The sequence below is a fragment of the Trachinotus anak genome, unplaced genomic scaffold (assembly GCF_046630095.1).
Source record: "Trachinotus anak isolate AG129_WGS33_773 ecotype Australia unplaced genomic scaffold, CSIRO_AGI_Tana_v1 ptg000028l, whole genome shotgun sequence".
Taxonomy (NCBI): Eukaryota; Metazoa; Chordata; class Actinopteri; order Carangiformes; family Carangidae; genus Trachinotus; species Trachinotus anak.
Genome location: NW_027273879.1, coordinates 15352509 through 15377508, shown reverse-complemented (window position 1 = coordinate 15377508; position 25000 = coordinate 15352509). Strand labels below are relative to the sequence as shown.

The 25000-nt window shown below is 41.2% G+C and overlaps 1 protein-coding gene across 2 annotated transcripts in view; it reads right to left on the bottom strand.

Moving 5' to 3' along the window:
• Positions 1-25000, bottom strand: part of cntfr (ciliary neurotrophic factor receptor) — a 230217-nt gene that overhangs the window by 97172 nt on the left and 108045 nt on the right. For both annotated transcript variants that reach the window (XM_071465293.1, XM_071465294.1), the window contains exon 4: positions 339-572. In XM_071465293.1, the coding sequence (XP_071321394.1) occupies positions 339-572 (234 nt within the window). The remainder of the gene's footprint in view (positions 1-338; positions 573-25000) is intronic.

The following is a 25000-nucleotide window of genomic DNA, read 5'->3' as shown; positions in this document are numbered from 1 at the left end:
GAACTGCTATAATGGGGCCGTAACATTCATCAATCATGACCATGACATTTCCATGGTGCTTGAAATTAGGAAAAAATACAACTGCAATTCCAGTTTTAGATTTTTCTATATTGTTTTTTATCTTTGCTTTTACAAATAGAGTTTAGCTGTAATTGCATCATTTCCAGTTACACCACTTTTTTTTTTTTTTTTTTTTTTTTAATATTTCTCTCATTTCCATTCTGCCTTTTCCTTTCACTCTTTACTGCTGCAATGACCCAGTTCCCCTCCGGGATGATTAAAGATTCATCATGTCTTATTAGAAATGATATTTGGTGGGCATATGCCAGGCTACTTACAGCCGATGTGGAGGAAGATGGTGTCACGCCTCTCTCCGTGCGGGTTCTGAAAGCAGCTGTAGAGTCCGTTGTGGCCCAGGTTCACTTGGGTCAGGATCAGTCTGGGACCCTCCAGACGGTGCTGGGCCTTCACATCCGTCCCGTTCACCTTCCATGACACCGACGCGTCGTTGTCCAGGGAGCCGCACTGCATGGTAACATCACTGCTCATTCGCTCATACTGGTTCCTAGCAACTGGAAACAGACAGAGGCAAAGACAGAGGGTTAGTGATACTGACAATGAATAACAAGTGAAATATCTGCCCTTGTGCATACTGGCTCATAGCTACTGGGAAAAAGAAAATAAAAGCCTGTAGAAGTATATCAGCATATGCAACAAGCACATATACTGTGTGCAGGGACATTCCTGATAGTTTCAAGCAACAAGAAACAGCCAGAAGCAAAAGGAAGATTTGAACTGATATGATCATCTGAATATACAGAAGTGGAAACATTATTAAATGGATTATTTATTATAGTCCGGCTATGCTTATGGCTTAACCACTGATTTGTATCAGCAGTTCATAAATAGTTCTGATCTAATTTCTTTTAGTTATTGTAAATCCTTTGTAGTGAGTAAAGAACAGGAAAGAAAACAGTCATAGTTTGCTCCGTACAGAGAGCAGAAGAGACCCGAGACCTAGGGAAGAGGCACTGGAGGCAAATGTTGTTTTCACTGTAGAAACCATGGAGAATTTTGCTAATGTTTCCTCTGACTTGTGTTTTCTGTGTTGCCTTTATCCTTGTATCAACTACCTCGCTGCTGCCTCCAACACTGCCTTTGTCCATGGGTTTAGTAAAGTTGTGGGGGGCCATGACCCCAAGGGTTAAAGGATATATGCAAGCCTTATGGGAGTTTTATCCGGGACACCAGGGTTAGCAGACCTGCTCTGTTGATAAGTCCCATGGGACCTGTCGTGACCGCACTGAGTGAACAGCCCAGATTAACACTTAAACACGGAGGATCAACAGCACAACAAGATCCAACAATAAAATATTGATCCCCATCTGAGCAAAAGCTCTCGTCTATGAAGAAAAGAAAAAAAAAATGTCTCCACTGACCTGGGATCAAATGCTGTCAAGATCCTTGTCTTGCTCTGATATCTCCCTCCCTGTCTTTCTCTTTGTCAGCGTGTCCCCCTCCCTCCTGTCTTTCTCGCCACAATGCCTCTGGTTTTTGCTGTTTTTCACTTGAGCTAGCTTCCTCCACCCAGTCTCCTCACACGTGCCTCTTAACACAGCCGATACAGATGTCAACCTAGTGTTTCATGTATATTTCATGTCCCATAACAGAGCCATCTATATTTAATGGGACAAGATGCCTGTCCCCATTAACATTAACCTGACACTGTTTGTTCTCTCTGTCTTCCTCTGTCTGTCTTTCACTCCCCCTCAACCTCCCCCCAGCCCTTTGCTCTCCCCGCGTCTCATACATGCCATGTCTCCCTCTCTCTCTCTCTCTCTCTCTCTCTCTGTCTCTCAGTCTTCATTTTCTCTTCAGTCCACCCCCATCATCTCCAAGTTTTCCACTCCCAGTCCAAGTAATGTGCGTGCATTTGCATGTCATTGGTGAGAAATGCCGTTTTTCCTTTGATCTCCTCCTCCGTCAAGTTACTTAGAGCAGATGTGTGACTTTATTTACATAAGAAGTTACTCGCATCTTAGCGAAAACCATGCAGTTTGACTTTGATGTTAGCTTTGATGATGGAGCTGGTGCCCTTGTGCTTTATGTGGCAAGTGAATGCCGAATGGAAAGAGAAGAGAAGAGGTGCTTTCCCGCAGTGTGTTTGCCTTTGTAAGTCGGGGAGCATTGATTTTTGACCAGTGCATAATTCCGCGGGACAAGCTGTAGAGTGTTATTAAATCCACTACGTTATCAAAGAAGATAATGTATCATTTGAAACTTTCATAACTTAGAAAAGGTCCTGCCTATCCCTTTCACTGCCTTTAGGTGGCATCAAGCTGTTATCAAAGTACGAGAGTGAAATCATAATCCTCTTCCAACTGATGTCATCAGAAAGTGGTATTTATAAGTTAAAAAAAAATTAGGAAGAGCACGTCCCATGAAATATTTTGCTGAAATGACCGTTTTTTACAGCTTTTACTTGTGAATGTCCTTGAGTGTCTCTGCAGAGCGCTGATTCCTTGACCTCCTCTCTTGCCCTCCCTCCCCCCTCCCCGCTACCACATCCCATCCTTCTTATCTTCTCGGGTTACATCACTCTTTCTCTACCTCTGTCCTTTCCAATATCCATTCATCTTTAGACCCTTTGCTTCTTCTCCATCCCTCTCCGTTCCACTTCAGTCCTTCTCCTCTCTCTCTCTCAAAGCAAAGTTCTCACTCTCCTCCTCCTCCTCCTCCTCACTCACAGTCAGTTTCTATATCTCTCGTCCTCCACCCCTGTCTCCGCGCTTCCCTCCCAGCCATCTGCCTCCATCCACATCCTGCTTTGAACTTTAAATTGTCATGCTCTCATCATTCTCATCACCTCTCCCTCATTCAGTTCACTCTGTCGCGTTTTGACCTGTTATGGCAGAACTTTTCATTAGCTATGTGCAAAATGTTCCACGGTGACATTTTCCCGCAACTGTGAGCCAAGGCCAACTCTTGTTGATTCTGATGGGTTTAAATTATTCAGATGACCCGGAGAGTTTCATTTCGCCCGCCTTTCTCCTGCACTGACACAGTACAAATATAATTTGAGGATAAAACTAGCTTTAGCAGACATGTATGTGATGGGTACAGGATTGACTTGTGACTCCCTGCGTCTTTTGCCTAAGCTAAAAAAAAGTTTCTCATTAGTTTCTCATTCGCTGGCAGATGTCCATTAAACATTCACAATGTACTGTGTATTAAACATATTTAAATGTGAGTTACCATAGCAACAATTTTGCTGCTTGATGCTGCCCATCACATTCTAAGTCTCACTGAAAAACACCTCAGCAGGGGTTTCTGCAAACAAACTCTGATTATGATTTGAGCACAGCTACATAATAATGCAGCCCTGAGGTGTCCTGATGGAAGGCTTTTGTTTATCACTCACTTAAAAGTTATTCTCTATCTTTCTAATTGTCAGTAAACTGCACAAAGAGACCAAAACCAGCAATGTGTTAGTTTCATCTCTCCCCCAGCCTGTTTGTGGCATTCAGCCCCAAGCTCCGTCGACGCTACAGAAGATGTGAACGTAGATTAAAAATACACAGTTTCATTTTTAAAAAGGCAACACAGTTTCCCTAAAACAGATGGGCACTGTAGTTCTTAGCAAACTTTACACAAAGAGGAGTAAGCATGAGCATTTTTTGGGGGACAATTTCAGCCGTAGACTTTGCTAAACATTTACGGCAAAGAAATGGTGCATGTGGGTCTGGCTGAAAATAAACTGCAGTGTTTGTGTTCATTATAATGGAGGAACATCGCCAAGTTAAACGACGTAGCTCAGTGATGTGCTTTTAATAGTTTTCTTGCACAACAATGTTGGCGTATGGCACAGAGGAATAGGCTTTATCTGACTTTGGCTGCACAGGCAATTCTTGCCAGTGTGATTAATAGAGAAATAACGAATATGACTTACAGGCGTTAAAGAATCCTTATAAACTAAATACTGTTTCCATTTAGGTTCGGACAGGTCATTTGTTCAGGCATGACTGTCTCTACCGGAGCAATCATTCACTGTTACCTTTGTCTTTGCCTTTGTCTGTCCCTGCGTAAGTTATTCTCACTGCCTGTGTTTCCCTTATCTCGCTCTCCCCTCTCTGCTCACCTTCCCCTCTCCCCTCTCCATCACTTTCTCTCCCTCTCACCTTGTAGCTGCTCCCTTGCACATGAACTTCAGCATTGATCTACGGTGTATCGCTGATCATGAAGTATTCTGCACACATGCCACACATGCATAATACACCTTATAGCACCAGTGGAAGCACAAGCGAATCCACTTGTGATTACACTCAGGTGCTCGCTCACACATATGCACGGGCTCTCATGCGTAATGTCCTCATTCCTCATCACCATACGGACAAGCAGGCCTAATAACCATAATGATATTCAGCTCAAGTGCTATTGATCTCTTGGTAATAGACAGGCACATTGTAAGCAGCATTAGAACACTGTTATTTTGAACCAAATGAGAATTGAAACCATCAATGTCCTTCACAAAGCTTATATTTTACTATATATACCCATTACCCTGCTTATGTATGTTAATGTCAGCTGACAGGGCCCTTCAGGAAGAAACAGCACCCAGCAGTTCAGATAATTCACGTTGATTTAAGTTCTCTGTGCTGCAGTCAAGTGACTTACACTGGTGATAAAATAACAATGAAAAACACAGGATAAACAATGACAAATTTCTTCTTTCTGACGTCAATCAAATCTAATTCACTATAATCAGTAAGAAACACGATCACAGTGTCTGTCTTGGATCTGACATGTAAAATACATTGTTTATTTTCATCAGAATGTGTCAGAGTATTTACAGTTTCACCTCAAATCAGTAAAAGGTACAACTTTTATGACTATTCTTTTCATTTGTGCACTTTTCTATTTAATACCACTGTAATTTAATTGTGGTCTTTGCTATTTTCTTACCTCCTACACTAAACATGAACAGACATTTATAAATGTGAAAGCAGTATCTCAAAAATTAACCATGAGGGGTATTAAATGTCCAACTCATGCAGCCCGGCAGCCTCAGCAGTGAGTCAATTGTGCATACATATAGAAGCTTTATTTAAAATTCAATTTGTAGTTTAAAAGCTTAATAAAATACCAATTATGTCATGTCTGAAATAGAATTGTTGAAACAAACACAGTTGTTTTACGGTGTGAAAAGAAAATAAATAAATAAAAAAATGACATAGGACATTAGGACAATTACTTTTTTTTGCCATTGAGGGAAAGTTGAACATCTTATTCATGGATGGATTCCACGCAGCACTGAGGATATCGTAATTCATATGCAACCTTGTGATGTTTTCCCAGAGCAGTGCATTACCATAAAGAGCCAACATCATGTATTGTTGTGAAGTCATTGGTGCTAAGACCTGCAGGGCAAGCTAAGACAAGCACACATCTCTATCTAGAGGCTATTTAAAGAATAATGAACACACATTCACACACACATGCACACAAAACCCCCTGGGAATGAGCTGCACATAGAGGTCCATGGGCTGCTTACTAAACTGACGTAAGTGATGAGCCATACACACACACACACACACACACACCTCTGTGCATACTGAACATGCCAAAGTCAAGCATCACAATTGTGCATGTTAACACAGAAATGCATACCTATGGGAATATACACACTTCAGTGTTAAGTATATACAAATACAGTATAGTGACTGACACACACACACACCTAACACAAACCTTATGCAGTGACCCAAAAATCTACAGATTTTGTCCCCAGTCACACACACACACACACACACACACACACACACACACACACATACTTGTACTTCTATCTTTGTGAGGACACTCTTTGACATAATGCATTCCCTAGCCCCTTATCCTAACCTTAACCATCACAACTGAGTGCCTAACCCTAACCCTGACCCTGACCTTAACCTAAACCTAATTCTAAACCTAACTCTACAACCAAGTCTTAACCCTCAAAATGTGATTTGAAGGTGTCTCAAAAAGTCAGGACCGGCCAAAATGTCCTCACTTTCCCAAAATGTCCTCACTCTGTTAGTAAAATACTTTTTTTGCTCCTTACTATGTAGCAAGTACAAGTACACACACACACACACACACACACACACACACACACACACAATGCAGTAATGCAGTGGAGACATTTAAGTGGGTGGTACATTAAGTGCATATGTGTTAAACATACAGTAGCAGAGGTGTACTGTACAGTAGAGGGGAGTTGGTGGTAGAGAAAAAGAAACAAAAAGAGAACAAGAATAAGTGGAGAATGGAAAGAATGTAAAAAAAAAGAAAATAATTGATTTAAAACGAAACAAAGAGCAGACTGTAAGACACGGTGAAAAGAGGTCGAGGGAGACGGAGACACAGAGAATCAGTGTTGCTCTGTGATCAGAAGGACACTGGTAAATACATGTCTTCATCCTTTGCACCTTGATTAACTGTAATTCAATCAGAAAGATCAATTAAGGTCAAATTATCATTAGCCGCCTATCAGAGGGGATATTCATGAGCACAAGAACCCTCTTGTTTGATGAGCTGATTAAACACTGCTAGAATTACCTGTTCAAACATCAAGTGCCATCGGGCAGGACACTGTTATACCTGTACCCCACTGCAGCATCATCAACCGTATATTGATGAAGTCAGGACATCGACTCGGAGCGTAAGGAACTGAACTGACAGAAAGGCTTCAAATAATTTGAGACGCCTGTAATTTAGGGTTAATTGCTGAACAGCACATGCATGAATGCTTAAAAAAAACAGCCTCAGCAAGCATTTGACACAAAACAGGAACACTCTTTTCACGACCTTAGAGGACACTAAATTATGGCTTTTAAGTAACATGAAAGCAAAACTGCTGTCAAAACATGAATGCTATTTGCAGCAAGCTATATTTATATCAATCTTGCAAATAGAGCTGGTTAAAGGGCTTTGCAAATGAATAATAGTTTAAAATCCCCCAAAAAAACAGAATGCATGTAATACGTGCCTTATCAGCTTATCACTGACTGATGTTCAGTCAGTGATAACTATAAATAGTAAATAAATTTACTATAAATAATAACAGAAATAAATAAAATACTTGATTGACTTTACCTGCTCAGTGATTGAGTGTGAGAGGCTGCAAGGGCTCAAAATAGTATAAAGCAGAATGTGACAGAACTTTATGACATATCACCTTGTTACCTCGACAACACCAAAATGTACAACTGTGGGTTTGGGATTTTTCATTTCCTCCCCTCGCTCCCTGTTTGTAAATAAAAGAGATGTTTGGAGAAGATCTGATGACAGAAGATTTGGAGCAGATTTATCTTCATGCCATCTTAGGACAAATAACTACACACAGTTCTGGTTATCAATCACCAGTGGACTTTATATTTACATGTAAACTTCTTTTTTCTTGTAACATTAACGTTTGAGTTTCTTCCTTTCATGCTTGTTCATTAACTGTTTTTTCTTCTACCTTATTCATTTGTCCGGCGGGTGTTAACTGTTTTATTTATGCTTCCAAGCATCCCCTGGTAGCCATGGTAACCCTGTGGTTTAATGTCACAACGCAATGAACTTTGGGTAATTCCCTCAGGGAAAAGTGTACAGAAATGCTGACGTAGGGAAAGTGTGCATGAACAGCCCAAAATGTCTGCAGAGTGTGTGTGAGAGTGGACATTGGGATTGGGCCCAACAGTCATCTCTATTCAGCTTGATAGGCAAACTGTGGGGCAAAAACACTGTGGGCATGTAAAGCCCAATTACTCTGAATGCTCAGCCATACCTAAAAGTGACCTATGTGGACATGTGACATTTTTTCCTGTGGACCCAGAGAGAAGATTCTGTTTCTGACACCGTAAAACTGAACAAAAAACAGGATTTTATCCTATTTAACCTATTGTTTGTAGCATGCTACGTACTGACCTGGACATTTTTACATTACGGACTACCATGGGAAAAAAAAAGAAAAGAAAAGCGAACATCCTTAAGATCTTTGTAGCTGTGTAAGATTAACATCTCATGATGTCAGATAAACTCAACTAAAACCTGACGGAAAACTGTCATAAATGTTTTATAGCAGTCATATGGATCATTTTGAAAGGCACCAACAAATCAAACCATCTGGTATAAATGGAGGCCTGGTTCAGAAACACACATATGGGTAATTGGGGGAAATCACTAGCAAATAGCCTTTTTTACGTATGAGGACTTGCTTTCCTTCTGTCACCACTGTCTCACTGGTTTCACAAATAGCGTACCCCCTGGAAGAAGAACGCAGTCTTTCCTCAGAGATAAAATTTTAAAGTCTACATATGTCAGGTTTCAAAATGACTTTTCCAACAACCACCCCTCCACAAGTTGTTACGTTTTTTAAAATGGACATTTTTTTCAATCACAGGTACTCTCTGCAGAAAGCTCCATCTGAATTTTGCTCTGGGTTGGTGGAAGAGCAGAAGCATAAAAACAGACTCATCTACACTGGTGCGCACACACACACACACACACACACACACCCACACACACACAGACAGAGCTAAACAGGCTGACATTCACATAGCCTCAGATAGGTGTATGCAGATATGCATCTAGTAACCACACAGCTCATAAAACAAACACATCCTCTTGACGAGATTAGAATACTGATGAATTCAGATTATGGAGAACCAGCTGTGTGAGCCTATGTGTGCATGCGTGTGTTTCAATTTACACAATATCTGATCCGCACACGGACGAGGGATTGGCTCTATCATTCTGCATCTGTGACTTCACTTGTCTGTGCATGCATGCGTATGTGTGTTTAAAGCCTGTGTCTGTGCGAGTAACTGGCTGTAACTTATGATCCGACTCCGCAGCGGCGGCATGAAATGAAATTGAAGTTCAGCGCTGGCATTCTGATTTACCATCTCAAAATGTTATACTCCCCCATGTTCGTGCGTCCTTGCATGTGTGTTTCATGGTGGTTGTGTGAGTGTGATTTGTCTGTGACAATGTGCAGTTCTCCATGTGCGTGTAGCCCTCCTTGTGGATTCATTGGCATGTACATATCTGACCGTGTCACTTTCCAGCCAGGCTGTAACTCACTAGAACATTTATCAGCGAATCGCATTTGTATGCCTAAGGGGAGCCGTGCCTTTTGAAAGTCCAACAGTAAAATATTGGATTGGCTGACACACAGAGATAGAGCCCAGGAGAATTATCAGTTTAGGTTTAGAAGATCAAATTTTTTTTCACTCGGTGGCAGCAAAGCTGCCTGGAGAGAGACTTTTTTCCTCCTGTTTTCATTTTAACTGAGCATTGAAATTGAAAACTTTAATATTATTCAAAATTTGTGTCTAATGTATTTTTTTTTTAATCAAATACAGAAGCTGAAAACCTGTGAGTGCTTTGCTCAGTGTCTGCGCTGACCTTCTCATGCACTTTCTTGAATATATGTCAACAATTAATTCATCCCACAAATAATTTCAGACTTTTGAGAAATCGTCTAAACATTAGCAGATAAATATTATCACAAAAACAAACAAACAAACAAACTAACAAAAAAAAAACTAGAATTACCACCTTGCACTAAAAGCAAGAAGCTTTATGTTTTATGTTTTATTTTATTTGACTACTTCAGTTCAGGTCGGGTATGTCAGAAGTGCTGCAGCTCGGTTACTGGTCAGATAAATACTGAGTTACTGTGTTTAGTCAGGATAGAGGGTGTAAGCAGGAGAATCAAATTATTTATGTGATAACACATGGGTTATTCACACCTGATTGGGCTGTTGCTCAGGGCCAGTAATCCACCATCTCTCCTCCAGCTTTGGCCTTCACTTGTCTTTTCATTGGGCCCTGGAGAATGTAGACGCTCAGCTATCAAAATCATTTCCACGGATATGCCACCATCACACAGCCTTCCTTTGCAAGCAGTGTTGACGAGCGCACGCGCTCAAACATGGCTTTGTTTTAATTTTAATGGTAAAGCTCTGAAGCTGAAATAATAAAAATACACCGGCAAAAGTCAGAAGGTTAGGCTTTAATGAAGTGGGTTTAGAAAGGCCAAAGAGAGACTCAAGAGGATGACTGCATAAAGAAGGTTCGCTTTCTTACTCATTCACCATGAGTCATATCAGATTTTGCATTATTATGGACAAACTGGTGTCGGAAAGAAATGTTTTGTAATGAGGGCAGGGCTCACAAAAAGGTCGTTTCAAACGTGGAAGTGGTTCTGCAGCCCTGTTGTTGTGTTTATTTACAGTGCTATCCTTAAGGTTGTTATCCTTAAGGTGGCTGCAGTGCAAGTTGTTTATTTGCTGTGCAAACATGCTACAAACAAGTCTTCCCTAAGCTACAGCGGTTCTCTACAGATTGGATCAAACAAACACAGACTGCATTTAGTTGTGTTTCTGTGGAAGTGATGGGCCTCAGAGCAGTTTTCATTTATTCTAAAGGGCATTTCATCCTAACATGTGCACGTACGGGTGATTTTAGGCGGAGGTGAGAACAATCAACAGCCGTTTGTTGTTATCTGTTCACTGTAGTTCGACTTCTGCTGAGGTTGGAGTTGGGGGATGCTCAATGAATAAGGGCTGAATTCCATTTAGCTGCTTCAGTGTCAGGGTCCTGTTCCTGTGCGTGCTTCCTCACTGTCACACTGCCAGTGAAGTGGGACACTTGAACAGAACAGAGCCACTGTTAATATTATTAATAACACTTGTGTTTTTTTCTGCTATCAACATGACAACTGTGAATGAGGGTGGAAAAAATACAACACAGTGATTTCAACTGGAGTTTCTGCTTTTGTCTGTTTTAGATCGCTGTCAGGTGATATTTGACAAAATTACAAATATCCCATCAGCAGGACATTCTATATTTTGATCATCAATCCTGTAGTTGCAAAACAACGTAGGCTATAGGTTAATTAATGATGAAAGTAATCATCAGTCACTGCAACTGCAATGCAATTTAATGAACAGAGCTGGATATCTGCTGCTTTTCTCCGTTTTATGTCACCATAATTTAAATCACAATTAATTGTTTTGGAAACTGTAACCGGCATTTTTTTTTTGCCTAACATTTTATAGACTAAGCAGTTAATTAGAAAGATTCATCAGCTATGAAAAAAAAACAGGACTTGCAGCCCTAGTAAATAAAAGTGGAGGTTGAAATGTGCATATTCTGCCTCATCAGATGATAATTCACACAGGTAGTGTTTTCTCATCATTTTTTTTTTTTTTTTTTTTTTTTTACAGCCACACAGATTTTCTTTCTTGCCTCACTCAGCATGTGGCACAGCTGGTTAGGCAGGTACCTCAGATGTTTCTGCGAGGTATGACACAACGAAATGCTCAATCCCCCCTCAGCGATTTATAAGACAGAGATCCGATTAACTGCTGTACAACATAATAAGTATTGGCAATAAACTGCTGTTGACACTTTCACGGTCATGCACATATTAACGCACTGATACAGATGCACCGGGCTGTAGATGTAGCATAGGCTCATAAAACAAGCACACTCGGATGGATATGCACGAACGTGCACACTCCTGTACCCACCCACTCACACACTCTCACACATACATACTTCCTCTGCAAATGTCTTGGAATTAAGTTATCACTTTCTCCTCTCCTGTCTCTTTCTTTCCCACAGAGAGATTAACATCCACTCTCTCCCTGCTTTTGCCGCTCCTTTCATGTGAGCACTGAGGCAGCTGCAGCTGTGGAAGTGTTTGTATGTGAGTGTGCGCTTTCTGTGCATGTGCGTGTATGAGTCAGGGCTCCGGCGCTCAAATAAATCCACTTCCTGTTTCCTGCCATCTTATCTTGGCCCCCACCACACATGTAGACATACAGTGTTGTCCGTGTGTATGTGTGTGTGTGTGTGTGTGTGTGTGTCAGTCTGATCATCGCCCTCATCCCCTGGCCAACGGAAGCCACTGGAGAAGACAGAAAGATTTGCAGGCAACGGGGTTAATTGATACTTCACATTTTAGATGTCTGTGTTCTGGGAGGAAATATGGAAGCGAGGGAGATAAGAGGGAGTGTAAAAAGAGAGCAAAGAAGTGGAGGACGAGAGAGATGGAGTGGAAAGATGAAGAGGAGAGAGCGGGTAGAGGAAAAGGGGACAGCGCAGGAGGGAGGAAGAATTGTTGAGAGCGAGTAGGGCAGTTAATATTTTACAAGCCTGGATTAGAGAGGTCATGAAATGAGGAATGGGAGAGGGATTCCTGAGAGTCAGCTACAGGGAGAAGGAGAGGAGAGGAGTGGGACAGCTGGATAACACGGCTTTGATCAGAAACATCTGTAGGTTTTGCGGTGGAGAGAGAAAAACAGCGAGTGGTGGGAGAGAGATGACTGCATCCTGCTTCGTCTGTTTGTCTGGACAGGTTTCGCTCTGACTTTCTATCTCTGTGTCGCTTCTTTTTCTGTCTTGTTCAGCTTGAGATTACTCCAAAAGGATCATACTTGTGCTTTTTAGATTTCAATTTTAACTTCAAATCTCATGCATTTAGCAATTTTGTTCCTTCTGGATTGCAAAAAAATCGTTTTAGGTGCAAAGTGTCCCGAACACAATATGCATTAGGGAGTACAGCACTTCTATATTAACTGCTGACCTTTTCCCAAATTGCACCATAGGCTTTTAAATAGATTTCCCATGCAGGTTTCCATCCCTCCCACTACACTATGAGAGAGACGTCTTGCAGAGACCTGAATCTTTCTTGACACAGGCAATCCATCATGGTGAGCATTTCATCCCAATTATGTTTTGTCAGATCAGCAAAGAACCAAATATAAACATCTAATTTCGACGTTGTTGACCCATAATGATGTTAGTGATGTCATCTCCAAGCAGACTGGCTGTCTCAGCTCACAGCAGACTGTAACTGGTCGGTTTTTGAGAGGAAACACAGAAGCCAAGGCGTCCTCAGCAGTGAGCTATGAATGTTTTCCAGCTCATGATTATTCTGGTGCGTTTCCAAAGTGAAATAGATCTGTAAATACTAAATCATAGAGGCAAAAATGAGCTGAAGGACAATATCAGTGGCAGCATTGTAACCTTAGAAAAACAGGGTGTGATTGTTATAATGAATCGTGTGTCTAATGAATATGTTGTCTGACTCCCCTTTGGCAAGACTGTATAATAATGATAATCGCACATAAGCCTGCAGAAACCTCCCTCACAGTCCTAATCTTATTGGTTAATAACATGGCTAACATCACCCTAAGCCTTCCCAGAGAGCCAAACTCTGAAGGTCAGCACTAATACCAGGCCGCTCATTTAATAAACCAAACTGGGGGAGGGGGGGCTCAGATAGACAGAAAACAGCGAAAGTAAAGAGATAAAGAGAAGGAGAAAATGTAAGGAGATAAGGGGGATAAAAGTGGGAATGTTGAGGAAAATAACAGCAGAGCAATGAAGAGCAAAAAGGGGAGAGCAAAGGGCGACGTGGAGAAATTTAACAGCAGGATGAGACAAAGTGTGCGGTGATACTGTAAGTGGGTAGACGGGGAGATAGAGGAGGAAAGGGTTTCAGAGGGAGAGACAAGACGAGGGCGACAGAGAAATGACTGCCTTAATTAATGGACTGTAATATATGACAATATTCCTGGGGTCCAAGATAATATCAGCAGAAATTACTGCCTTCATCAACGGGCACACTGTGCAAATACACCGTGACCTTGACAGAGGAAGTGAAGAGACAGGGAAATCTGGAAAACCCTTGACAGGAACTAAACGTGTCTTGCCCGCGATAAAAAAGTTATGATAGCTCCAATTATGAAAGAGGCTGATGGAAAAGGTTGACTTTCTTTTTCCATTAAAATCTGCAGCAGTCAGTCTGCTGCAGAAGCCAGGCCAGCTCAATAAGAGCTTGCCAAGTTGACTTTAACACATATTTGACAATTATGCGAGCTGATGCTTTAACTAAAGATGAGTTCATTTACAAAATACCTCACGTTCAGTTTATGGGGAAGAAGCGTTACTTCGATTTTTATGTATATAGTAGATTTAGGGTGTAAGAGTATCCAACTTGTCAACCACAAAATAGCTCTCACCTTTATTCAATAAATTTCATTAAGAGCGTGGTGTCGTATTTAGTGTAAATGCTTCGGCTCGTGATGGCTGCAGGAAGTCCAGGGAGGCTGCAAGTGTTTGCTGAGATGCCAAACCCCATCTGCAGCTGATGTTTACACGATAACCTGCATTGGCAAATTCTGATGGAGGCAATGTGAGGCTGGTGAAATGTAGCGCCACACAGGAAGCAGTTTAATGTCCGGTAGTGCAGCGAAAAGGAAGGAGTCTGGGAGGTCGGATGGATGTCTAAGTGTCTGTCTTTGACTCTGCCGATCCTGGTTATGTGCTGCCAATAAGGGTTGGACATTTTCCTCTCTCACCATAGCTACGATCTGTTTCTAACCTCTGTTCTGTAGGTGGCCTCCTGCACAAAGGAGGACATAGAAGATATTAATATAACACATAGGATATGAGTGAACATTTGCGTGGTGTGAAATGCTATACAGATCCCAATGAGGGAAGTAGTAGGAGGTGAGAACTAAGGATTAAGAGGTAAATGATGGATATTTCTACACCATAATGTTCTTATTCAAACTTTATCCGGATCTCATCATTCAGTTTCTGTAGCAAAAAGTAATTTAGGTGTATATTATAAAATGGCACATCTTGGTATGTGCAAAGCATTGGGGTATATTTCTGTCCTGCTGCTGAACTCCAGTGTGCTGTAGCTGCCACGGAGCTATCAATCATCTGACTCTTGGAACAGCAATCAGCCTGCTTCGTCAAGCTGTTGCCGCGGCAGCTAAATGGAGCGCGGGCACGACTCCACCCGCGCAACAGTGGAGCTTCCAGCATTATTTTCATTGTTATTTGAGTCAGCGATCAAAGGACCACCACTCCAAGTGGGACTTGAGGCTATTTCCCCGTCGTCACAGAGGTTCAGTGAAATTCAAGAATGATTTTTTTCCGAGGCCGTGTGCTTCCAGTGCTGGCTGGGTGACTGTTTTCCGAGTACTGGCAGGTACCGAGGGACCCACACATGAGTAGTTCTGAAGCTGCAATCAATCATGTGTGACTGTGGAAAAGTAACAGACACAAAAAGCAGACGACACACACACACACACACACACACACACTGTGTGCACACACCTACAGCATGTGCACAGAATCACAGTTATGTATAGACACGCACACACACATTTCCACACACTTAGATATATGCATGTCCACCTGCTCTTTGTTCCTTGTTCCCTACATGAATGCACTCAGATACACAACAAGCAGGGGAGTGATGGGGAAAGAACTGCTGTCAGGTTCAGTAGCTGCAAAACACAAGCTGCTGAGAAGGCACAGATTACTATTGCCTCTCCTGAGCTTCAGATGGCATGCAATGAAGGGCTGAGCGAAAAAAAAAAAAAAAAAAAAAGGTGTTAAACAAATAACTTTGGAAGAGCCCAGTGGTGCACGGAAACATATTTATTTGAATTGGTGCAGATCCCTCAGCGTTGTTTTTCCGTCCTTGATGCAAAAGTTTACTTACAGTTTCACGCTTGTCAGTTGTCAGAGGAAGACTAATGATGCATTCGCGGCCATAAAAATCATTATCAGCAAATCATTTTCCCAGACAATCCACTCTCTCTCTCCAGGAGTCCTCATGAATACTCCTGACTTCAAAGACAGACTTGACATGGAGCGGAGTGTCCTCTTTCAACTGCACACACACTTATCATGAGTTCAAAGGAATGTAGGTTCATTAATGCATTAGGTTATAATGATGATTAGAAATAATGACCACAACCGTAGCGAGCGTGAGATCAAAGTCAGACCCCTAAACAATACAAAAGGAACATTTTGTTCATCTATTCTGATCACTTATGGAAATCAGAATACAAGCATTATAGAAACAGAGTGTTTGTGAAACATACAGCAGTGGGTGTTAATGTATGTGAGCATGTGTGTGTGTGGGTGTGTGTGTGTGTGTGTGTGTGTGTTTTAGCAAAGTCATGCAGTCTAGGTCTCTCTCTCACACACACACACACACACACCAGCAGAAAAGAAAGCAGCTCTAAGTCCTAGGCATACACAGTCCACACGCACAGTCAGAGGAAAGAGACGTCACAGCAAAAGAGCTGCGTTGTGTAACCGTGTGTGCATCTGTGGATATGTATGCAGTGTGTCCATCTATGCAGCACTTCATGTAGCATCTGCACAAACATGTTTTTCAATATAAATTCATGTCTCCAGAAACATGGGACATGACTACACATACGCATGCATTCACAGGACCACACGCACAACACACACACGAGCAGGTTCTCAGGGAAAAGGCTCCTTCGTCTGCTGTTGCCTCTGCCCATGTGGGCTGGAATCAATATGAATAATCTCCTTGTGGACTGGGGAAAAGGACGGCTATAATCCAGAACTTGAACTTTTCCTCTTTAATACACAACATTTGCATCTTTTTCTTTTTATCGAGATATATGGGAATTAATTAAAATATGCTCCCTGATGCACTAAATATAAACTGTACAGTACATAGGCAGCAGCTCTGGGGAAACAGTGCTGAACAGACGGTCAATAACAAGCGGAAAGAACCGGCCAGAGTAGACACAGCCAGAATCGATAGACTTCTACCTTAATGACCCAAAAGTCAGAAGTTTCTTCTTTCTTTCTTTTTCTCTTTCTTCCTTTCTTTCTCTCCAAGGCAGGTGGTTTGAAACTGAACGTGGGTCACAGGCAGTGCACCTCTATCTGCTCTTTTTTAAAAAAAAAAATGTTTTGGCTGTAAGAAGTGAAGGAGCAGGGAGACAATAGCAGCACCATCATCATCACTGCCATCATTATCATCATCATTACTGGCCCAGAATCAAAACTGCATACACACATGTTCAAAGGCCTCTTACTCAAATTAACCTTCATTTGCATCCCTCATTGTCTCTCTCTGCGATAGACGCACTCTCTCTCTCTCTCTCTCTCTCACACACACACACGCACACACACACACACACACACTCGTGGCCACAGACAGGTCAGCTGTTTTGCAGCAGACTGTGAAACCACAGAAATGCAGAAATGTCAGAGCTGCAACAACAGGACAAGCAAATGGGAGAAATTAAGAGGCTTTGTTGGTGCTTAGAAGGAATGTCAAAACACATGTTATGGATGAGTGTGAGTAATGAGGGCTCTTAGAAAGAAAGGGAGAAAGAAAGAAAGAAAGAAAGACCGACAGAAAAAAAAAGAAAAAAAAGAAAGAATGGAGAGTGACGGCATTTCCATGAGTTTCTCAATCAATGCTTGAATGTCAGCATGGATTTCTTTATGTATTGACAAGACACCTGCTTTATACACTGAAAACACATTCAGAAACAGCAGCACGCTCATGCACTGGCACATCCATGTGCAAGGACACATAGTTTACGTGTGGACACTCGCACAAATTAAATAAATAAATAAATAAATAAAATAAACATGCACACTTGTGGGGTCCAGTATTTTGGTCCTCACAAAGCTGTCAGACCCCACAAGTATAGTGTAGTCGTATCCCACGAATATAGTAAAAACAAGCCCCTCCTACACACACACACACACACACACACACACAGGGTTAGCTTTAGGCCCCTCTGTTCCAGCAATAAGCCTGTCTGAAGTCGAGCTATAATGACATCCAGGTATGTTTGCTCTTCATTTTACACGGCTCATCGCAGCTCCAAACAGGGTCTCAGCACAGGGGGGAGTCTGTGTTTCAGCGTGTTTGTGTGTGTGTGGTTCAGTTGTGTATTATTGTATACACACAGAGATTGCTGTGTCTTTGTGCACATCTGTATGGCAGTGTGTATTTGTATTGCTTTGTCCATGCGTGCATTGATGCTATATTTGTGTGTTTATTCCCATGTGTATGAGTTTGTGTAATCAAATGTGAATTTGTGTGTCCTTGTGCGTGTGTGTGTGTGTGTGTACGTGTGTGTATGTGTGTATATGAGCAGGCAGGACTTTGCCCACATGCGTAGACAGAGCCCTCTCCCCAGCTTGTTGACATTCCAGTAGCTTGGCTTCTCTGTGTGCTCCAAACTATCCACTCATTCAAAACAGACCTCCCCTCTCTCTCGCTCTCTGTCCGCGTGCACAAACACACACACACACACACACACACACACACACACACACACACACATACACATTTTCTATTTCTTATTCTACCTGCCACCTTCTCATTGAAAACCTGTGTTAGGACGTGAATGTACATGTTCGCCCTGTCCTCCATCAGCACAGTTCTGCTCTTTGAGTTCATTCTTGAGTTCAGCGGGAGCAGAGCATGTACTGCACTCCACATTGTTAGGGAGACATGTTGCACTATGTTTATTTTTACTGGGGCCATGCCGACCGTTGCTGTATGACAATAGTATGTTTACACTTATCACGCAAAGTAGCAGGCAGGCTCACCTTGGCATCAGCACCACTGGCTGTGAGAAGGTAAATATGTGGAAAACTTAATTGAGAGGCAGTTATATAAGGGATAAAAAAGCTTGACCTGCTGCTTCGGGCTCTGTTCTTCATGGTGCAGAGCACAGTCAAAGTGCGCTCTGCCCAGTGCACCAGCATTGTACTTGAAAACAGGGTGGGATCACAAAGAATATATGATATATGGCCACGTTAGAGGTTGTGACAGCCATGGCCAATCATATTCTTTACTTTCATCCTCTTTAAACTCAGGACTGTCCCCATCAGGAGGCTCGGACAGTTTCCTCCCAGAGGAAACTTTCTATTGTTTGAGGCCTGGAGAGTTTCAAATCTGAATACAGCAGCTGAAATATACTGCCAGGAGCAGATGGTGACTCTTCAGCTGAATTTACTTTTAAAATTCACTTTGGACGTTCAAGATCTTACGATAATGTTTTCCATGCGTAATTAGGCGGAATTTGAAATGATCCATAACCGTCCGCAGTTAATTACCACTGTTTTGCAGTATGTACAATGGAGCAATACTTCCTGATGGATAAAGTTTAATTCATTCTTGTGTAATGGAAAATGAAAAAAAAAAAAAAAAGATTGTTGATAATCTGGCAACAGACACATGATCCTGGTAATGATACACACATACGTTAGTTTACAATGGAGGAAGGAAACAAATAAACTAGTCATAAATAACCAAATCATGGTCTTATTGAACATGCAGTGCCACACTTCTTAACAAGGAGATGAAGTTTGCAGCCGTTGCCATGGTTACCCCTGGTGTTTTGGATGGAGACACCAGGAGAGGAGAATGAGACGGACTGTTCAGAGGGAGTTATTAGCAAAGAGAGAAGCTTTAATTGATCTAAGATTTTTCCTGAGACTTTGTGAACTGTTTTCCGTGCATCAGTCTCCTGTTGATTTGAAGTGAAAACTGTAGAATAATTCATCTAAACACAAGTTTGACGTGCACATGAACAGAGAGGTTTCTGTGCTTATCTTGTAATAGTCTGATGGTTGACACAGAAAAAACTATTTGGAGTGTGTCCTAGTCTCTCTTGTTTCATTATTTACCACTCTAAGGATCTAGCACCCAGTTTTCACGATGCTATTGTGAGCTGAGCGTGTTTCAGTGGATCTACAGTGTGTAAGTGTGCAACATCGCTCCTCTAAGAGACTGCAGATGGACCAGATACCTGCTGCCTTCACGGTTATAAAGAAACTCACCAGAGAAAAGGAGGCTTTCACTGTAGACTACCTACTGACTGTTGTGGATGGCAGAGCTGTTGAGAATGACTCATTAATCTTTAGTCTGTCTGGCATTAATGTGACACTCGGACTCATATGTCAGCTGGTTGGAAATCGTAAAAATCAAAGTGGAAAGAGCAGCAGAACTTGAACAAAGGGCGTTGTGTGATTTAATAGAGGTTTATAGGGGTGTGATTTCACTGAATATGGTTCTTGGCTCCAAGACTGCGTCTGACACTGGATTGACATCACCAAACCTTCTCCTGCACGGCAAGTCACCAAGACATCGAGGTCGAGGAAATAACCTCAGTGCAGCGCAGGAAAATACCAGTTTACCAGTGTGAAAACAGAGCCCTTCATGTCAGGTGGTTCTTACCCTCATGGAACTTCAAGGAACTTACAAACTTGAAGGCTATTGTCTTGTTTATACCAATATAATTACTTCATTTACTTAAGGAACTAACTTTATTCAAAAACTTGCTGTATTAAATATCATAAAGTTAAGCTCTCGGGTTTAAGTTGACAGGCAACATCTAGTTAAACTGGAGGGGCTTCATAAAGCAGGGTCAAGAGTTTTAGAAATAATGACATTTTTAAATCAGGGCAGACGACAACGAACTTTCCCCTCGAATCCCCTCTCAAATCTTGAACTCACTTAACCTAGAAGAAGAGCTGTAACACAAAACATTAAAAATGCTTTTTTTTCATTTCTTGTAACTCTCTTTTCTGTCTCATCGGAGACTTTTCAACTCTTTATATTTCCTGTGTGGTTTGTATCTCCTTTCCCCCTACAGCTGCTCTTCAGACTCACGAGCTAACAGCTTTCCCTCAGTTAACATTACTTCAAAAGTCCTCTCTTTCCTTTTCCCACCACTAGTTGAGATGGACCTCCACATTCACACTGAACAGAAAACATGGATTCAAATTCCATCACTCTCAATCAGAAGCTACTTATCTCTTTGCTAACCCTGGCTCAATGAATTTAAAACTGCAAACAAACCTGTGTTGCACTGTCCACTTACAAAAAGTATATTCACATCTCTCAACCAATTAGAGTCAAGAATGATCATTGTATGAAATGAAAATAACCAGAAAGAAATATCTGTTTTTAGCTCATTCGTGTCCAATAAATAACATGTTACAATACTAGTAAAAAATATGCAACCCCCTGAGTATTTAAACTACAAAACGCCACGTTTTTGATGTGCCCATTTCAGGTGCTCAGAAGCCTGGGCATGCACATTCATCTGTTGAAAGGCATCTGCACACTGTATTTCGATTTTGGAGGCAAGAGCATACATGTGTTAACTCCACAGCTGAAGACAGGAGCATTCATGTCACTTATGCCTGTTGAAGGAAGGGATATTCAACATTTACATTCTGTTGAGCGCACATGAGCCCACACGTTTTACCTTGGTGCTACAGGCACGAGTGCACTCGAAGAAAGGCCGACTCTGAGTAATGAGGTGTCTTGTAAAAAAGAAGAAAAAAAAAAAAAAAAGAAAAAAAATCACCATTTAACAATACATGCCAATCACATGTAGAGTGTGGGGGGGGGGGGGCTTTAATGAGATATGAGTAGATTTTATATGTATAATAAAATTAGATTAGTCACATCAATTTTCCTCTCTCAATGAGGTACCTGTATTACACTTTGGATTGAACTGAAGCAAGTTAAATTCACTGGAATATTAATAAAAGACCAAGAAAGCTGTGACATATATGAAGCAGTATATTTTTTGTGGTTTTTAGGTTTGTTGACTCGATATAGTAAGTAAGAAAGTCACTTCATTCGAAGTGATACAGCAAAACGTGTCCAGTCGGCATGGACTTACAAGACTGAGAGCAATAACAGGAGGGGAGTGAAAGAACAAATATAATACACCTCCATACATGTCACTCAGTGTCAAGCTAAGTATGAACACAGACCTGCTCTCTGCACATTACAGCTATAAAAACATCACTTAAGCTTATCTGAGGCACGAACTGGGCCTTTAACACTTCACCTCTTAAGCATCTAAAACAGGCACGGAAGTCTACATCAGATCATGTTCTGCAGACGTTTTAGGAAAAAGCCTATATCTAAAATTGTGATATAATGGACGACAGAACATAAAGTGCATTTCTTTTTTGACCAGATCACACAGGTGATGCTTCTTATTCTCTGCAGAAATTTAATGGAAGTGTCCAGTTTCCACTGCCAGAGGCAAGATACCACATCTCAACTGGGCACAGACAGACCTCAGAGCTGTGGTCAGGTTGAGTGTGCCATGGTGTTCAAGGTGGTAAATGCACTTAATCAGCACATATATATGTATATATATATATATATATATATATATATATATATATATATATATATATATGTATATGTATATGTATGTATGTATATATTCCTTATATGTAAATAAATAAATGTTATATATATATATATATATATATATATATATATATGAGATACGGATATGGTGCCGTTAGCACTGTGGATGTGATGAGACAACTCCCACATAGATAATTAGGCTCACAGTCAAGAAATTACACATCAGAGCTGTTGCTTCCAAATGTCATGGTATCCAGAAGAAAGCGACTGCTCTACTCCGCCAGCGCCGGCTGCTATTGTGTCTTTTCTGTTATTGTTCTCCAGGTGGATGTGAGAGTGTGTAAAAGTCAGGGATTAAACCTTAGACCTTTCTCCTGAAGGACCTCACAACCTTCTCAGAGAAAGGAAGAGAAAGGAATACAATGTATGAGAGGGAAACTAAAGGATGAAGGAAATGACAAAGGTGGAGGCAGTTGTGCTGCGTGTCGATATGTGGGAGAGGGGAGAGAGAGGGAGAGCGGTATGTTTCTTCTCACTGCCACAGACACACTGAGACATACTGATCATATTTGGGCTGAAATGTGAAATAACATGAGGCAAACATAAGGCTGTTGTATTTGACAATGAGGATGATTTTGGCTTGAATTGATTAATACAATTCCGAATGATTTAACTCGCTATTTATTTATTGATCTGTTGAACTTAATTTAAACTGAAGTTATTTTGTATTCAGAAATTTCTGATTATTAAAACATCTATGTCAACACGCTAGTGTGAGGCTGATCATCATTAGATGAAGTTTTGACCTCTTATAGCATGGCAACAGAAAACACTGAGAGAACTGACCAGAGAGTGTGCATTAATTTTTGATAAGTATCAAGGTTACTGTTGTCAATGGTATTTTGAAATACTGACTCAGTGTTTACTCTAAGGGGAACAGATACACTTTACATAACACAAAAACAAACAAATGCACAGATTTCTGAGCAGTGATGACTGACTGGCAAGTTGCCATGGTGCATAAGATGGATAATCTACTTTTCTTGCTTACTTACTTCTACTTTTTAAAAAAAATAACACACTGTGCACATCACAGGTTAAGGGACAGACAATCTGAGACTACGCAGACACATGCACTCTATAAAACACGCTTCGTGCCACACAGACATGCAGAGTGGTGCAGCACGCAGGCTGACCAAACAAATGGTCAGACAACGACCGGGGCAGACAAACATCATCAGACAGTGGGCAGACTGACAAAAAGAGGAAATCAATGGGAAAGAGTTAAGCTGGAGCCACTTTAATATTGTACCCTGTCCTCTGTGTGCTATGTACTGAGACTAAAAGTTTACAGCCAAAGAGAATCTCTCCTCTCTCTCTCTGTCTCTCTCTCTCTTTCTTTCTGCCTCCCTCTCTCTCTGTCTCCCTCTCTCTCTCTCTGGCTCTGAATGTGAACATGAAGCCACCAAAATTAACAACAACAAATGAGAGAACCATTATTCATCATTTATCAAGTTTACAAAAATGTAAAAAAAAAAAAATTCTGTTTTATATTATTGTAAATTGAGTATTTGGTGCCATTGGTTGGACAAAACAAGCATTTTAAAGACCTCACTTTTTGCTCTTTTCTAACTTGTGAGGGGTACAGTATCTTATAATTCTTAATAAAAGAAATCATTAGTTACAGTACAAATACCCCCACAAATGCACCTTCTTCTCCATTTATCTCCCACACAAAAGTGCACATACATGCGTATGAACATATAGATGCTTTCAGGGACAACACTTGTGTGCTCTCCAAATTAATATCATGCTGTATGCTCTCTTTGCCATCATGAACATATTGGGTTCTCTGTGGGCTCCCATGCATGTGTGTGTGGGGGCAAGGCGAGGCGATAGCATAGATTTCAGCAATGCTGGCTAGCAACGATAAGAAGCCTGTAAGTCCCCTACACATTCTCACACGGATAACCAAGGCTATAGGCTTCCTATATAGAAACTGCGGTTTCCATCAGAGGGCATGTGGAAACAAATAGAGAGCGTGAAGGAGAAGTTTGTTCTTTTTTCCCAGCCTTAAAATCAAATTTCACTTTGCCAAATCAAGATGTGATACCTTGTTTTGATACAGGTAAGGTTCAGATACCTGCTTATTCTGTTATTCTGTGCAAACATGCTTCTTCAAACAGGTATGAAGTGGGCTTGGTGTTCTCTCATACTACACGTGTTTGACTACAAAATCAATTTTCCACTGTGATTTTATCCTGTTATTAGTTTAGGATTAGACTTAACCTTTCAGAGAGAGTGCTGAGCAGAGGGAGAAACAAGAGCAAAACAATAACAGGGACTGAGATATGGGGTGTGAAGCTGTGTTGTTCCCTTCTGACGCTCACACACACACACACACACACACACACACACACACACACAGATAAACGCACACTCTGCAAGATTAGAAAACCACCTTTGCAGTGGGTGTGAGTGATGGAAGAGCCTTGCCTCAATTCATCACTGTGTGCATAACCCTGTGTCTTGACATAGGTTTTTCTTCAGTGTGTGAATGTATGTTTGTGCGTGTGTGTGTGTGTGTGTGTGTGGAAGAGGTATAGAAAACTTAACCCAGGAGGTTAATACTACCTCGACTAGATTACCTGAGCTGTGTGTACGTGTGTGTGTGTGTAAGCTGCTGTGATAAATATGGTGTGTTATTGATTTGACAGATCAGACTTCATGTTATCCTGCTAAAGAAACACACACTCACTGCACAGGTAATATTGTGCATGCCAATGGGCAGGAGTTGAAAATTTGCTGTTGCATCAGTATATTGAATGTCCTTGGTGGGATTTATTTGTTTTCTAATATTTTTAGGTCGTCCTTACATTTTTACATTCTTACAGAATGAAGGGCTGTGTATGTTTTGAATGTTATGTGCCAACCCAACTTTCCGTACCAAATCTCTCCCAA